Source organism: Callorhinchus milii, unplaced genomic scaffold (assembly GCF_018977255.1).
Source record: "Callorhinchus milii isolate IMCB2004 unplaced genomic scaffold, IMCB_Cmil_1.0 Scaffold10, whole genome shotgun sequence".
Taxonomy (NCBI): domain Eukaryota; kingdom Metazoa; phylum Chordata; class Chondrichthyes; order Chimaeriformes; family Callorhinchidae; genus Callorhinchus; species Callorhinchus milii.
The window spans coordinates 19,642,050-19,660,091 of NW_024704751.1; the positions used below are offsets into that span (position 1 = coordinate 19,642,050).

The 18,042-nt window shown below is 47.3% G+C and overlaps 1 protein-coding gene across 1 annotated transcript in view; it reads right to left on the bottom strand.

Annotated features, from left to right (window-relative positions):
- LOC103191469 (nuclear GTPase SLIP-GC-like) overlaps positions 1–18,042 on the bottom strand; it is a 41,761-nt gene that overhangs the window by 23,471 nt on the left and 248 nt on the right. Inside the window, exons 2-5 of the mRNA XM_042338383.1 lie at positions 7,736–7,789; positions 6,602–6,778; positions 4,811–4,919; positions 1,835–2,057 (exon numbers count right to left, since the gene is read on the bottom strand). Of these exons, the coding sequence (XP_042194317.1) occupies positions 1,835–2,057; positions 4,811–4,919; positions 6,602–6,778; positions 7,736–7,775 (549 nt within the window). The 5' untranslated portion in view covers positions 7,776–7,789. The remainder of the gene's footprint in view (positions 1–1,834; positions 2,058–4,810; positions 4,920–6,601; positions 6,779–7,735; positions 7,790–18,042) is intronic.

Below are 18,042 nucleotides of genomic sequence, written 5' to 3' on the forward strand. Positions count from 1 at the left end.
GGAAACAGTTAGCTCTAAAAAGTGACAAATCCCCTGGTCCGGATGGTCTGCATCCCCGGGTTTTAAAAGAGGAGCTTATGAGATAGTGGAGGCCTTGTGTCTGATCTTCCAAAATTCCTTGGATTCTGGAACAGTCCCCATGGATTGGAAGATCACAAATGTAACACCACTATTTAAAAAAGGTGGAAAGGAAAAGATGGGGAACCATAGGCCACTTAGTCTCACATCAGTGATAGGAAAAATTTTAGAATCGTTGATTAAGGATGTGGTAGTGCGGTATTTAGGGCACAATATAATTAGGCCAAGTCAACATGGCTTTACAAAAGGGATTTTTGAGAATATTTCCAGTAAACGAGATAAGGGTGAATCAGTGGATGTGGTCTATTTGGACTTCCAGAAGGCATTCGATAAGGTGCCGCATGAAAGGTTAGTCAAAAAGTTAAGGGCCCATGGAATTGGGGGGAGCAATATTAACGTGGATTGGGGAATGGTTAATGGGTAGGAAACAAAGAGTAGGAATAAAAGGGTCCTTTTCAGATTGGCGGGATATGACTAGTGGAGTGTCACAAGGATCAGTCCTTGGGCCTCAGCTATTTACCATCTACATCAACGATCTTGATGAGGACATCGACGTTAATATATCTAAATTTGCGGATGACACAAAACTAGGAGGAAGTGTCAACACAGAGGACGACATTAAAAAAATGCAGCGAGACATAGATAGGTTAGGTGATTGGGCAGGAGGGTGGCAGATGAAGTATAACATAGGGAAGTGCAAAGTCATCCACCTGGGTAGCAAAAACAGTAGAGCGGGTTATTTTTTAGAAGGGGAGAGATTGGAATGTGTTAGTGTCCAGAAGGACTTGGGTGTCCTTGTACACCTATCACAGAAGGTTAGTCTGCAGGTGCAGCAGCAATTAGGAAGGCAACCGGTATGTTAGCATTCATTATGAAAGGATTAGAGTATAAGAGTAGGGAAGTCTTACTGCAACTGTATAGGGCCCTGTGAGACCACACCTGGAATACTGTGTCCAGTTTTGGTCTCCTCATTTAAGGAAGGATGTACCTGCCTTGGAGGGGGTGCAGTGTAGATTTACTCGGTTAGTACCAGGGATGAAGGGGATGAGTTACGAGGATAGGCTGACCAATTTGGGCTTATATTCTCTAGAATATAGAAGAAATAGACGGGATCTTATAGAAACCTATAAGATCATCAAAGGGCAGATAGAGTAGATAGTGGGAGATTGTTTCCCCCGGTTGGAGAAACTAAAACCAGGGGTCACAACCTTAAAATCAGAGGCAGCCCTTTCGCACTGAGTTGAGGAAGAACTTCTTCACTCAAAGGGCGGTGAATGTATGGAACTCCCTACCCCAAAGGGCTGTTGACACTCAGTCCTTGAACATATTCAAGACTGAGATAGATTTCTTATTGCAAAAGGGATTAAGGGATATGGGGATAAGGCAGCGTCAGGTTATTAGCTGGAGTTAGATTAGAAGATCAGCCATGATTGAATGGCGGGGCAGGCTCGAATGGCTGAATGGCCTACTCCTGCTCCTACATGTTATGTTATGTTGCTAAATTATAACACTCATTGAATTCCCTACACAAAACTTCAATTAGTGTATTATCAACAAACTCTCTCCCTTGAAGCCATGCTGACTTACTTTTATAGTTAATTGAGATTCACACTATTCTGGAACGATAGGAATAAAACAGGATGGTTGAGGCACCTTCCCAGTGACTTAGACATTCCTCATCTTCAGGAATGCAGCGGCTAAAGATTTGGCCTCCGATAATGGAGACCAGTAACATGAAGCTCAGGATAACCATTACCTCCTCAGTAATGAACTCAATGTCTGCTTTGAACCTGCGGCCACTGTAGGTTTCCACATTTATGATGGATGATGTACACGCAGTGCATGATGACGTAGGCAGTAATCCGTGTTTGTGCAAAACAGCATTTATCAGCGAACTCTTTCCATCTCCTGTTTTTCCAAATACACCAATGTAGATCTTGTCCAGCAGGGTTTTGCTTTTTAATATGGAAGCCTTTTCTCTGAAACAAAAACCACAGATTGCTCTTCCCAACTCTGAACCTCTTGTCCTGCTTCCTTAGACTATTGGGGAGGAGCACTGCATTATTGGAGGTGCTATTCCTGAGACATTGAACCGAGGCGCATCTGTCTGTTCAGGGAGACGTTAAAGATCCCACGGCACCATTCTAAACGAAAAGGTAGTCTCTCTCTCCCTCTATCCTGGCTGACCACCGCCCAGATAAAATTGATCACTCACTTCATGGCTGGTTGTGCAATCTGATGTGGTACAAATTGGCTGGTATGTTCACCCACAAAATACACTTAATAGACTCTACCATAAATAGTTTTACTTTACTACAAACAACTTACATTTTTCACCCAATTAATAGCTACAAAGGGCTAAGTATATTTAATAAACTATTCTGTAATACGTTTTCTGTAGTATATTTATGATTGGTAAACAAAAATTAATGATAAGTTATCATAATCAATTATATAAAATAGGAGGCGGTAAAACGTAGCATCAGAGTTTTATTGGTGGATTCTGTAGATCACATTTTGGGTCTGATTGCAAGTGCCAGAAGGTGCATTTCCTCTCAAGGGATATTACGGAGTGCACTGAAAACCTGCGGTGTGGAAAAACAGCCACAAACAATCATACACATGGTACCAAGAACATAGGCGGGAATAGCAGAAGGATTCTGAAACACGATTTTAAGGATATTTGGGGGAAGATTCAAGAGAAGGATCTCCAGTTCTAATCTCTGGATTCTTCTCAGTGCACATACTGGGAATGTCGGGAGAGGCAGATCAGGGAAACTAATACGTGGCTGATAAAATGGTACACACAGAGAGGTTTATATTCGTACCACATTGGGACAAGTTTTCATCGTAAAAACCCTTGACAGACAGAATGCAAACCAATGCATATCCAGAAAATCTAAATAGCGCAGTGGTGGGGGGAAACATTTATAAAGAATGTACAGCACGGAAACAGGCCATTCAGCCCAACCAGTTCAATCCTACTCCTAATGAAACAATATATTTTGAATATACAAAAATTCAGAATAGTCAGAATCCTTCATTGTATGCTGTCTATCAGGAGGCTATCCGAAAACTCTTCACAGAATTTACTGTAAAGTGCAGTGACTGTGTACTCCTAGGCAGATGTTGTAGACCAATTGTACACAGCAATGTCCAACAAGCAGCCATGAAGCAAATGGATAATTTTATTTGGGAGATTATTGGTCAGGGCACTGAGAGAAACTGCCTTCTCTTTTCAAGTAGCCCCATGGGATCGTCAGGGAGAGTGGTGGGCAGAGAGGGTAGGAGAGTGGCCGAAGGTACGGTTGAAGAGGAGGGTCTTGAGGCATGCCTTCAGGTAAGCAAGGCAGGCAGCGAGGCAAAGGGAATGTGGGATGAAGTTCCAGAGGGTGGGGGCAGAGAGGCTGAAGGTGCAACCGCCAATGGTGGGGTGGGCCAGGTGGGGCACATGGAGCAGGCCGAAGCCTGCTGAGTGGAGGTAGCAGACAGGTTGATAAGGGGTTAGTAGATCGGAGACTTAGGAAGAGGCAAGGCCATGGATGTCCTTGAAGGTGAGGACAAGAATTTTGAACTTGATCCTCTGAGGAATGGAGAGCCAGTGGAGCCAGGCAAGGGTGGGTGTGATGGGGTCATGGAGCCTGGTGCGGAAGAGGACATGAGCTGCAGAGTTCTGGATAATCTACATGTACATGGGATGTATATATGTATATAACTCCATGTCTGCGGATTGATGTCACCAAGAGGGAGAATATACAAGTTGAAGAGGAGAGGACCAACGACAAAGCCCTGAGGAACACTGCGTGATACAGTGCGGGGGCTGGAGGAGAAGCCGTTTGTAGAGACAAAGTGGAGCTGGTGTGAGAGATAGGATCTGAGTAGGGCATGAACCCATAAAACTTTCTCTCTCAGAGGTGAGAGTGCTATTAATTAAGCCAGGCTGAGACACACTTGGGATAAGGATTCAAAAGGAAACTTTACTACAAAAGTTGGGAAAACTAGAAAAATAGATTTTTTGGGGGGGCAGAGGTCAGGCAGGCATCTGACACATGGAGTACTACGAACCCACCCACCTGGCTCAGGAACTGGACTACTGGTTCCGCAATAGAGGGTTGGCCTGATTCTGATATACCGTTGCCAGACATGTCACCTTGGAGCCAGTTCAGCTCCAAGGAGGCCCTGCTTACGTCCACCCCAAGGAAGATAGTCACCAGTTGGTTGTTCAACATCCGACAAGTGTTGGTTAGGGGCCTCACTAGGTGGATGGTAGGTAACAGGAAATCTCTGCGGGCTTTCCAGTGGGCAACATAGCTCAGCATGAAATGCATGAGAGCATTGCCACCATTTTGCTGATGGTTCCACCAGTTGGAGTTGGGGAGTTTAAGCAGCATCTGCGTGCCTCTCTGCAGGCTAATCAAGGTGGGTTTCAAGAGTTGGATGTTCGGATGTGTGCTCACAAACTTGGATTCCAGGTAGCACCTTCCAGCAGCTGTCGCCACAAGCCTCAGAGTTTCCCCATCGACTATCTGGGGGACAACTGCCTTCAGCATGGTGGGAGGACACAAAATTGACAATCACAGGGATGGAATCCATCCCAGTATGTTGAGGACAACCAGGGAAGAGATAGAAGAAGCTCCATCTGTGATTTTGCATTGGGCAGCTACTCAGAAACAAGGAGAGAGGGGAGTTTTGATGACTACGGACTTTCCTTTATTCCTTATACTGTACGTACTTCAAGGTGATGACCAGCTCCTTCTCCTCAGGGTCATTGCACACAACATTTTCGAGTTTCATGTGCACCTTGTTGATAAGATCCCTTGTTTCTTTCTCCAAATCTTTACCTGATAAAGGAATGAAATGAAGTTGAATTAATGGCAATAAACAAAAAGAAAGTTTTCCAACAATTCATTGAAAGTTTTATAGTTATTGAGTCATTACCGAGACATTCCAGCTCTCCTATTTCAATTCACAGTTCTAATATTATAGACATTTATTTTTATTTTGTGTCAAGAAAAGGAATAATGTATTTTGGGCACAATGCTTACAGCTTATGCTGTAGCAGGACAATACCATGGTAGGTGGCTCTACTGGGGATGCTGTCCTTTTGATTAATTCACAGCCCAGCACTGCCAATGTATTCTGTTGCTAATGATAATAATCCTTGCATTTAATACAACACCTTTGTTGAGACGTCTCAAAGCGCTTCACAGAAGTGAATTGACTGTATATTATGTTAGCAAAACACGGCAGCCAATTGCGTACATCGTTGTCCCACACACAGTCACTGATAGAGTGACCAAATATATATTTTTTGAAGGGATTACTATACCAGGAAAAGTAATCCGCCAATTGATTAACAATCGGTTTCCCACTTACTCATAGGTAAACAGAGGTGCGTGGAATAAGGAAACTAGCCCAACCCTCTCACTTGCTTGTGCATTGATCCCACACTCTGCTAGTAGTAAAGCTTATTTCCAACTGTGTCCAACTGTATTTCCAACATTATGGGACGCAGACGTCTGTAGAATTCCTGGTGGAAGAGTTGTGTGCCTGAGCATGGCAGAAGAATAGTGCCAATGCTCTCAAGCAATTGAGACTGAGCTGCGCTGCTAATCAGGAGATCAGAGGGAATTCTTCATTCTTACAAACTACCCAGTGAGAGCTTAAAACTATGCTTGAAAGATATTAACTGACAAAGTAGTTACAGTCCTCCAGTTGGGGGGTAAGGAGGATCTTGTAGAAGCGGAGCTGGTTCCTTGGTTTGGCAAGGGAATGTCGTGAACAAATCAACTGTCGATGGCGGTTTCAGTTATCTAGTTTCCAAGCCAGGTGGGCCTACATAGTCAAGGGCAATTTTGATGACACTACAGCCAGCGTGGCTCATTGGCAGGACTTGGAAAGCTAGAGAGTCATTGGGATCAGGAATTCTTCCCTCTCAGCTCCTGTTAACCATGAAGCCAATGCCCGAATGGGTAGATTGGCCTTTGCTAAACAAGCAGCGAGAAACTTGCCAGACAGTGCTTTCAATGACAAACTAGGCAGTTTCAGTACCCTACATTCTTGGGGCCCCATACTTTGCTCTTGCTAATATGCACTTAAACTCATCAGAATTAGGTCAGCAGGGTGCTTCCCTGCAGGTAGAGTGTATACTCCACTCCAAAGATAAGGATATTTTCATGGTTAGGTGATATACATATGTGACACTCTCAGTCTGGTTTGAATACTTTCAATACTCTTAAGCATTGTAACTGGTATCCATATGTCTCAGATACCCATCTGATTTTGAAACCCTAAGAACTCTCTTGATGAACATATTCCTTTCAATCTCTTCCCTAATTGTTCTGCTAACAATCATGAGACTGTGCCCCTTGTCACTGATTCCCTAACTAAAGGAAATAGTTTTTCCTTATCTACCCTGTCATGCCCTTCACCATCTTAAACACCTCATCATATCAACAATTGATTACAATGAGCCATCAACAAAACTATTGTCTCTATATTTGGTTCCAAAAGTTGCTCTTACATAGCTGCAGCACTTCCTTATTTTCCTCCGACATCTGAGCCCCAGCGCTTTGTCTCTTACGCTTCTTCTGTGGAGATACTTTGCTTGTCGTGGCACATCCTTTCGTCTTGGAAGGTGTATCAGAACTGAATTTTGTTGTTGTTGTTGTTGTTACTGTTGTCCTTTTCCTTGTCACACCTTGGAACAGTTCACAGAATCATAGAATGTTATAGCATAGAAACAAATCAATCGGTTCAGCAAACCTGCACTGAGATATTCCATGTGAGCCACCAGTCTTATCTCTAGTCAGATACCCCTAGTGAATCCTTCCCTTTCTCCAAGGTATATTATGCTCCCCTTTCAAAACCGCCATCATCACTGCACATCTCAAAAAACACTATTTTTTCAAAATTATAATTCCCATTTGCAAAATCACTATGCTACAGGACTTAAAGAGCAAATTGGCTACTGAGGCAATCGATAAGCTGAAACTAAACAGTAAAATCGTGATGGATTTTGTTTCAACAGCTGAAAATTTGACATGCCAACCACTCTATGTGCAACCTCATCTTCAAAACAAAGAATTGTAAAATGTACCAAGGGGATAACGGAAAAAAAGCTAAGGTTGTTAGTTGACTCATCTCTCACCGTGTCAAAAAAATGTGAGGCAGCAATAAACAAGACAAACAGGATTCCGAGCTCTTTTGTCAAACTGGTTAAATTCAGACACTCGGATATCATAACCAACCTATATAGTACTCAAGGAACATTGGAACAGGAGAAGGCCATTTAGCCCCATGAGCCTGTTCTGCCATTCCATTAGATCAGGCTGATGCCCCGAAGCTCTGGCACTATCTCCCTCTCTCCCTCCCCACTTTTCAAATCCTGCCTACAGTAAAATCCTGCTTTTTGATCGTCTAGGTAAATATTAACTGGCTAACTGGTAGCTCAGAATCCAGTTTGCCTTGTTTATTTCTGCTTCTCAAGTTTTGACATGGTGAGTCAACTAACACCCTTAGATCTCTTTCAGTTTCAAATGTGGTTACGGTCCAAAGACTTGTACAAGTTCAACATTACCATCTTGTTTTTCGTGTTCAATGCTTCTCTATATGAAGCGACTAAGTCATAGTGTGAATATAATAGCTTGAGGTGTACCTGTGTGGATTATGTCATCATCTGAGTTGTCCACTTCCATTGTGCCAAACCTATCTGAAAGGAAAAAATTATCTTATTCGTATATAATAATCCAATCAGAGACTAAATCCTTAATAATCCTTGCGTTTTGATATAGCGCTTTTCACGTCGGGAGGACGTCCCAAAGCGCTTCACAGAATATACTGTAAAGTGAATTGACTATATATTTGTGGGCGAACGCGGCAGCCAATTGCGCACAGCAATGTCCCACAAACAGTCATGGATTGAAAATGACCAATTTATTATTGTTTTTGGTTTTGGAGGGATTATTATTAGGCTCTGTGTGGAGTAAGGAAACTTGCCCAAGGTTTCGCCCTCTGCCTGGAATTGAACTCAGGTCTCTCACTTGCAAAGCGAGTGCTCTAACCACTGAGCTACAGGACTCCACAAATCCTGTAGCTAAAGTAAGCTAGAGATGTTGGACATGTCTATGAAGAGGAAAGGGAAAACTAAGTAGCAGCTTGAGTGGAGAAGCCTTAAGCAACGGAGACAGGTAGTGAAGAAAAGGTAACAGAGGCAAAGAAGGATAATATAGTAAAATCCTGTTTTGGTATGCTTGGCAACGAAATATTGGAATCAAGCCAGCCCTCTGTGGCGATCTCGGTAGTGTGTTTCCTGAACCGCCGAGTCCACAGTATTCCAGGACACTGCTGATGCCAGCCTAGTTCATCGGCAGAACATGGAAGAGCAGACTAGTCAATGAGGGCTGGGATTCATCCCACTCAGCTCCTGTTAACTCTACAAGCCAAAGCCCTAATGGGGCGGTTGGTCCTCCCTGGACAAGCAGTGGGAAAGGTTGCCAGACAACAATATCAATGGCAAGATAGGCAGTTTTAGTTGGATAGACTCCAGCAGTTACCCCAGTGCACACTCTGGGGTCCCCAAACCTTTGCCAACCTGCGCTTAATACTTTCCAGAATTAGGTAAGGCAGGATGAGTCCCTCCAGGGAGAGAGTGCACATTCCATTCCAACAATCTATCTCTGGGATCTCCATGTGTAGGTGGGATGTATGGAAATCTCAGCTCGGTTTGGATACTCTAAAGCACAGTGATGGGCCGGGCCAACAGTAAAGTGCAGCCACACTTCTGAAGGTGAAGCTGATTGGCACAGGGAGTGTTGGGTCCACGGAAGTGGTGTGAGCAGGAAATTGGCTTTGCCCGCAAGTGAGAGAACCACGATAGAAATACCAGCTGCACGACACTACTCTCGTCTATCCACGCAATGCTCAGCCTAAAGTGAACTCCTGCGTCAAATTTGTGGTAAGTGCTGTACCATACAAATTAAAATGTTTAGTATTTTAAACATAACTACATGTTCAGGAAATATACGCCTATAGTTTTAATCCGGGTTGTTTCACAAAATGCGTCTCTCAATAACACCAATGAACCCTCCACAATTTTCCAAAAAGTTATCAAATTTCTCCATAGTTTTCCGTAAAATTTGTCAAATGCCCCTCGATATTTGACAAATATTCCTGCAATTTTCTATTGGCCCAGGTTATGGTTTCCACATGTGTCAGGCATCCAGCTCACAAAAAAAAGTCTTTTGTCAGCAATTCCCCAACTAGAGAAAGATTCCTGATCTAACATCTCATGCACCTTTAGGCACCTTGTTTATATCCCCTCTTAGTCTTCAGTATTCTCGTGCAAAACGGTCACATTTTGCCAGCATTTTTAATATGTATCAAGAATCCTAAAAATTAAAGACAAAAAGCACAGCACCCAACGGAGACGAAAACATTCACTTTTACTGATGTTGTGAACTCGATCCAAAGCCTTGTAGCTGATTGCTAAAACGTTAACAAAAATCAAATCTCCTCAGCAAGTATACCCGGGAAAGTAAAATTAATATCAACACCTCAACAACAATAGCAACAACAAAATTACATTTATAGAGCGCCTTTCACATCGGGAGACGTCCCAAAGCGCTGAACAGTCAGGTGTCGGGGTCCAAGCATGGGGGAGGGTTGGTGGAGGGGTGAGGGAAGGCAGAGAGGGTGACCAAAGTCACGGTCGAAGAGAAGGGTCTTGAGACCGACCTTGAAGGAGGCTAGAGAGGAAGCAAGGCGAAGGGACGGTGGGATGGGCAGGTCAGGCGGGAGCCATGGAGCAGACCGGAGCCCGCTGAACGGAGGGAGCGGACAGGTTGGTAGGGAGTAAGCAGGTCAGAGAGGTAGGAGGGGGCAAAGCCATGGATGGCCTTGAACGTGAGGACGAGGATCTTGAGTTCAATCCTCTGGTGGATGGGTAGCCAGTGGAGTCGGTCGAGGGTGGGAGTGATGGGGTCACAAAACCTGGTGCGTGAGAGTACACGAGCTGCAGAGTTTAGGATGATCTGCAGCTTGTGAAGGGAAGAGTTAGGAAGGTCGATGAGGAGGGAGTTTCCGTCATTGCGCGTTGATGTGACGAATGCATGGATAAGGTTTCGGTAGCCTGAGGGGTGAGGCAGTGACGGAGTCTGCCAATGTTGTGTAGGTGGTGGTAGGCAGTGCCGGTCATGGTGCGGATATGGGGGAGAAAGGGCAGTTCAGGGTCAAACAAAACACCCAGGTTCCTGACTGGCTTAGTGAGGTTGAATGTGCGGCCGTGGAGGTTAATGCTGCCAGCGCCCGAGGTGCAGAGGCGCTGGCATGAGCCAATCAGAAGGGTCTCGATCTTGCTGACATTCAGCTGGAGAAAGTTGACCCTCGTCCAGGACTTGATGTCGGACAGGCAGTCGGTCAGGACACCAGTGGTCCTGGAGTTGAGGGTGGAGGTAGAGAGATAGAGAGCAGAGAGAAATTTATCCCATGTCTGCGAATGATGTCACCAAGTGGGAGCATGTAGAGGGTGAAGAGGAGGGGACCCAGGACAGAGCCCTGAGGAACACCGCACGAGACGGTGTGGGGGCTGGAGGAGAAACCATTTGCTGCGACAAAGTGGAGGTGGAGTGAAACTTAGGACCTGAACCAGTCGAGGACAGAACCTCGAAGGTTGAGGTTTGAGGAGAGGCGGTGGAGGAGAATTGAATGGTCCACAGTGTCAAAGGCAGCGGAGAGGTCAAGGAGGACAAGGAGGCAGATGGAGCCTTGGTCACACATGGTCAGGATGTTGTTTGTGACATTGACCAGAGCAGCTTCCATGCTGTGGGCAGCAGGAAACCCGATTGGAGGGGTTCACAGAGGGAGAGGGAGGAGAGAAAAGAGCGAAGCTGGGAGGCAACATGTCTCTCAAGGATCTTGGATAGGAAAGGGAAGTTTGAGATGGGTGGATAGCTGTGATGTGTCAAGGGAAGATTTCTTCAAGGTGGGGGTGACAGTGGCTGTTTTGAGGGGGGAAGGAACAGAGCCAGATTACACGGAGATGGTTGATGATGTTATTATTATTAGGATTATTATTATTATTGTTGTCGAGTAGTGGGGAAAGGAGATGGAGCTGGGATTTAAGTAGAAGGGTGGGGATGGGGTCCAGGGAGCAGGTGGTGGGCTTCATGGAGGATATGGTTGTGAAGGTAGAGGAGGGGGTGACAGGTTCAGAAGGGTGGAAGGAGGGATGGGTAATTGTTGGAGTGTGGAGTGAGGATAGGGAGGGGGTGGAAGTTAGGGGGGCAGTGGCAGCTGAGCTCGAGGAAGTGCAGCATTTTCTCGCAGTGAGAGCCAGAGGAAAGAATCTGCGAGGCGTGGCGTGGAGGACGGAGGAGAACAGGCGCTTGGGGTTGCCCTTCACCTCCAGAATTAACCTGGAATAGAAGGACGATTTGGCTGAGTTGAGAGCAAAGCAGTAGGTTTTGATGAGGTCCAGCCAGAGGATTTTGGGGGGCGCTAAACTAGAAGGATTTTTACAGAGGTGGGAGGGATGGCAGAAGGTAAGGTGTTCGAAAGAAGGGAATGAGCCGGTGGACTAGGGAGATAGGGCAAGTGACACCCTGGATATGAAGGCCACACCACCACCATCACGGTGGTTGGGGCGTGGGGCATGGTGGTAGGTTTAGCCAGGTGGTGTGGTCTCAGTGAGGGGGAAGGTGTTGCCTGGGATGATCCAGGTTTCAGTTCGGGCCATGTCAATCTTCTCATCGAGGGTGAGTTCATTGACGGCCACGGTCTTGTTGGAGATGGAGCGGATGTTTTGAAGGCCAATGCGGAGTGGACAGTTGGCAGAGGGATATGTGGGATGGGAGAGGGTAGTGGATTGGTTGGCAGGGAGGGTGGGGATGCAGATGGGGGAAGAGAGGTTAGCCACCGGGGTCTGAGCCCGGGGTGGCTTGCCGTGGTAATGGGGAATGGGGCAGTCGATGTATAGCCCGGATGAGCTCGGCAGAGGATTCCCAGGCTGGAACAGAGGGAGGCAGTGCGGGGGGTTAAGCAGAGATAGGAGGCAGGGAGGGCGGAGGGAGAGCAGGACAGAGTGGGAGAGTTGCAGGGAGGGGGACATTTTGAGGGAGGGCAGCTCGGGTCGGGGGCGGTAGCCAAGATGCGCACTCTGAGACGAGAGGCGGTGGATTAGTGGGACATTATCAGCCTGGAGGAGGCTGTGGGAGCTGGAGGTGACGCAGAGGGGGGTGGGCGCTCACTGTGGTCAGACAGACAGACAGACAGACAGCCAGCCAGCCAGCCAGCCAGCCAGCCAGCCAGCCAGCCAGCCAGCCAGCCAGCCAGCCAGCCAGCCAGCCAGCCAGCCAGCCAGCCAGCCAGCCAGCCAGCCAGCCAGCCAGCCAGCCAGCCAGCCAGCCAGCCAGCCAGCCAGCCAGCCAGCCAGCCAGCCAGCCAGCCAGCCAGCCAGCCAGCCAGCCAGCCAGCCAGCCAGCCAGCCAGCCAGCCAGCCAGCCAGCCAGCCAGCCAGCCAGCCAGCCAGCCAGCCAGCCAGACAGACAGACAGACAGACAGACAGACAGACAGACAGACAGACAGACAGACAGACAGACAGACAGACAGACAGACAGACAGACAGACAGACAGACAGACAGACAGACAGACAGACAGACAGACAGACAGAGGATGGGATGGACTGTACTGTACTGTCGCTGCCACCAGGGATTCAAACCTGATGTGCGGAAGTGACGTCACACAGAATGGCGGGAAATAGCTGGAAATGCAAAACGACGGCTCCCCCTGACCAGAAAATGGCCGCCACTCGATCCCCGAGACACCCGCTCCACCTCAGGGTCCCGAGACCCCGGTCCCCGAGACACCCGCCCCAACTCAGGATCCCCGAGATCCCGGTCCAACCTACAGCTGTCTGCCAGTCCCCGCCTCTTGCTATGGTCGGCCTGGGACCCCGGCCCCCACTCAGGCTATGGCTGGCCTGGGACCCCGACCCCACTCTGGCTATGGTCGGCCTCGGACCCCGGCCCCACACTCGGGCTAAGCCATTGATTGGGATAAAGTTTCTGTGATGGATGTGAACGGAGTAGTTGCAATAATAATACCTGTTTTTGATAATAACTGTCCAATTTTCTGCTTCCTATCCTTCCGCCACTTTTCTATCCCAAACCATCACTTTTCCTGCCATAATCTGTGCGTCTCGAGTTTCTTCACTTGCCCTCTCTCCGCATCTTCTGGAAACCCAAATACATGACATCCAGAGCGTTGCCTTCATCTACGCTTTCAGTTACTACCTCGAAGGACTTGATCAAGTTAGGCCCCGGCCCTCGCTCTGGCCACCGCCGGTCCCGACCCGATCCGCGGGAGACAGAGACCGTGATCCCCGCCGCTGCCTGACGTCGCTTCTGTGAGTCCCGCTCAGTTTACACGTGTTTTCGAGGCTCTGCCGCTCGCGACTGATCAGCGACAGCCTTCCCGTTGAGCCTTTCACCCAGAGCGTCATCCCCTCCCCGAACCCTCCCGTTGCCTCCGCCAATTCCCTGCCCGGGATCTGAGGCTGGAATCCCGGTTGCCCTGAGCCTCTCTCTGCAGTTGGTCCGGACGCAGCCCAGACAACGAACATCTCCCGCGGTGACATGCCCCACACAGGGAGGGAGATGACCTGTCAGGTGGCCCTGGATCTCCACCTATACCCATTCTACTCTTTGGCTCTCGTCAACGTCTTAAATCACACGGTTCTCACCTCCTCCACCTACCCGACCTCCCCCTAAAACTCTCCGAAACCGTATGGAATCCAGGCATCAAGTTCAACCCCCAATTATCCTTCCTGCCCCACATCTGGTCCCTCACCTGCACCGCCTTCTACCACCTCTGACGCATCGCCCGTCTCCGCCAATACCTCACCCCAAAAGCCGCCAAAACTCTAGTCCAAGCCTTTGCTGGACTATTCAAATGCCCTCTTCACCGGTCTCCGCTCCACTACCATCCATAAAATCCAGGTCATCCAGAACTCTGCCGCCCGCATTTGCCCACAAATATACAGGCAATTCACTCTACAACACATTCTGTGAAGTGTTTTGAGACATCGAGAAGACGTGAAAAGTGTTATATCAAATGCAAGGAGTCCTCTGCACCCGCCTACCTCTCTGACCTCCTCTCCACTCACAACAATACCCGTGGCCTTCACTCCACCAGGTCTGGCCTCGTCCCCCGAATCCTCCGTTGCACCACTGGCAGCTGTGCCTTCAGCTACTGCTCTCCGAGGCTCTGGTACTGCCTTCTGGAATCTACTTTCAGTTTCACTTTACACAATTTGACGTACAAGAAAGTTCATTATGCATCACATTGCTCCTCCTTCCAGCTCCATTTCAGATGCTGCCACTTTCAGCAGAAAGAATGAACTGGATTTTTATTGATTCTTATCATGGCAAAAACTTCTTTAAGCTTCTCACAATAAAATTCCTGAATCATGGAATGTTATAGCACATTCTATATTCAAAACTCACTGGCTGACCATTCAGTTACCATAATTGTGTCTACCTTTCTGAAGAAGATTGCCACATCAACTTCCCTACCTGGTTCCATTTTCATATTCTCACCTCCTCATTCATGTCAAAATGTCTCAGTGCGGCCAACGACAACAAATTGCATTTGAGTAGTGTCTTTCACCTCAGGAGGATGTCCTAAATCGCTGAACAGTCAAGGGTTTGCACCCGAGCGCTGGGGATTGAAATCAAGAAGGGTGGAGGGCAAGGTGGGTGGGAGGCTGACTGAAGGCATGGTCAAAGAGGAAGGTCTTGAGACGAGCCTTGAAGGAGGCAATTTAAGGGGTGAGGTGGGGGGATTCGGGGATGGAGTTCCAGAGGGTGGGAGCAGAATGGCTGAACGCCCAACCACCGATGGTGGGGCAGGCTGGTGGGGGATGTGGAGTAGACCAGTGCCCGCCGAGCGGAGTGAACAGGAAGGTTGCTAAAGTGTTAGTAGGTCGTGGAGGACAAGAGGAGGAAGATGGTGGAGGGCTTTGAAAGTAAGGACAAGGATCTTAAATGCAATCCTCTGGGGAAACGTGAAGCCGGGCGAAGATGGGGTTAATCGGCTTCCAGAGCTTCGTATGGGAGAGAACACAAACTGCAGAATTCTGAATAATCTGCAGTTTGTGGATGTAAGAGTTAGAAATTCCAGTGAGCAGGGAGACAGCGTAGTCAAGCCTGGACATAACGGAAACATGAATAAGGGTATTGGTAACCTGAGGGGACAGGTAGGGAGGGAGGTGACCACCGCTGACTCACCTGGGACCTGACACCAAACTTCCCTACCGGTTGACTTAGTCATAGATGACCTAAAGCAATGATCAAAGAGTTAGGTCCTCAGGTGCCTTGATCGAGGAGAGATGAAGCAAGTTAGTTGGAGGGACTCTGGGAAAGGAGCTTCAGAGAGTGGGGGCAAAATGGTGACGGTGGGGGTGCGGGACATGAAGGAAGCCGGTGTTTGCTGGCCATAGGCAATGACCGAGTTGGGAGGTCGTAGAGAGGAGTTTATCATTGGGGAAAGAGACAGTTTTGCTATGAGGGTCGGGTCCAAATCCAGCACCTTGGGACGTCCTCCTGACGTGAAAGGCACAATACAAATGTAATTTTGTATTTGAAGGTAAAAGTAGATCTTCCAAAGAGCTGGCACACGCACGATGGGTTGAATGGCCTTCTCTGCTGTAATATTCTATGATTCTAAATGATGCGATTCTATCGACAGGACTTTCAACCCAATCTCTGCTTTTTTCACACCTTTCAGTTGCCAAGTATCTCTCAAACTTCTTTTCAAACTGAAAAAATATTTTCTGTTCTCACTTTTAACAACTCTAATTTTAAGAGTATGTGTATGTTTTGGATCCCCAGAAGAATTATCCAGTATCTAGTTTGTCCATTCTTTTCATTAATTTATACACGATCCCTGAATCAAATTATCCTATATATTTCTTAACTCCAGGGAATGTAAAGTAACCACTCATCAGTCAAACCCTTTTATCCCATCTTTAATCCACTGAAGTCGCTGAAACCCCTCCAAGATTAGTATATCTCTCCTAAGATTTGATGCGCAAAATAGTACAAAGCACTCCAAATAAGGTCTCACCAGCACTTTATATAATTTAGCCGTTATGTATGTTTTGCACCTCAAAAACTGGTTTCAATTTCCTTTTTTTGTTCATAATATAATAAAAATCCTTGCATTTGGTATAGTGCTTTTTATGTCTTCTAGACATTTCACAGAATAAACTGTACAGTGAATTGACTGTACATTTTTTGAGTGAAACCATTCTGCAGAGATCTCAGCTTGGCTCAGTGATAGCGCTCCTGTCTTCGAGTCAGGTTGTGGGTCCAATTTCCACATCTGGACTTGAACTCACATGGTCTGAGATGACACTCCAATGAAGTACTGGGGAGCGCTACATTGTCGGAGGTGATGAGACAGTAAACCGAGGTCCCGCCTGCCTGTTCAAGTGGATGTTAAAGATCACCATTTGAAAAGTGAAGGGAGTTTCTCTCTCCCGGTGTCCTGGTCAACAATCTATCAAATAAAAATTAGTCATTAATTTTATGGCTGTATGTGGGACATTGATGTGCACAATTGTACTGCTCTGTTTGCCTACAAATACACAGTCACTTCATTTCATAGTAAATCCTATGAAGTGTTTTTGAGACTTGATAAGGCGCTATACAAAACGCAAGGTTTAGTGTGGTCTTCCTCATTCTTCTGTGGCTCATCGAAAAATGCGGCCGAACCAAATCGACAGAACCAAATCTGCAGAACTGCCAAACCCAGACCGAGACCCTGTGCTCTTTGAAATCATAAAGAAACAAATGATTCACGGCCCATGTGGACAATTCACCAGAAAATCTCCGTGCGTGAAAGATGGCTCCTGCCAATGCAATATCCAAGATGCTTCATACAGGAGACCCAAACAGGTCATGATGGGTATCCTTTGCACAGGCGGAGGTCAACTGGAGGTGGTGGATCCCATGCAGGACTGACAAACATCTGGTGGAAGTAGACAACCATTAATCCCTATCACTTTCGGCTCTTCAACGCTCACATCAATGTTGAGTTTTGCAACTCTATTAAGAGCATCAAATATGCGTGCAAATATGTGAACAGGGGATGTGACATGGCTGTGTTTGGACTCAGTAGCGGGAGGAAGCCCGAAGAGACGAGATAACATACTACCAGATGGGCCAATATGTGAACACCAATGAAGCAATCTGGAGAAATTTGGGCTTCCACATACACGATCGATATCCAGTGGTCCAACACCTTCAAGTTCACCTTGAAAATGGCCAAAGGGTGTTTTTTTACAGAAGCAAATGTTCAGGAACTTTAACTTGAAATTGATTGCAAGAACCTCACACTCACCTACAAATCACGTCAAGCCCGGAGCATCTCTCTACTTCTGCGACCTGCTCAGATCCCACTCTCCCCATCCTCTTCACTCAGGCAGCTTGGGTCTTCTACACATCCCACATCTCCTCTGTTCCACCAACGACGGCTGTGTTTTCCCTCTTGGGGATGTCATCCGCAGACATGGGGTACATTTCCACATGTACGCGGATGACGCCCAACTCTATTTTTCCACCTCTCTTTGCGACCCCCAGTCCCCTGATGTTCTGTTAGCTGCCTGTGAGATCTCAGGGGTTGAATGAGTGCAAATTACCTTCAGATGAACGTTGACAAGACGGATGCCATACACTTTGGCTCTCGTCAAAGTCTAAAATCTCATGTTTCTCACCTCCTCCACCTACCCGACCTCCCCCCAAAACTCTCCGAACCCGCACGCAACTTAGGAGTCAGGTTCAACCCCCAATTATCTTTCCTCCCCCACATCCGGTCCCTCACCAGTACCGCTTTCTTCCACCTCCGACGCATCGCCTGTTTCTGCCAATACCTCTCTCCGAAAGCCGTTGAAACCCTGGTCCATTC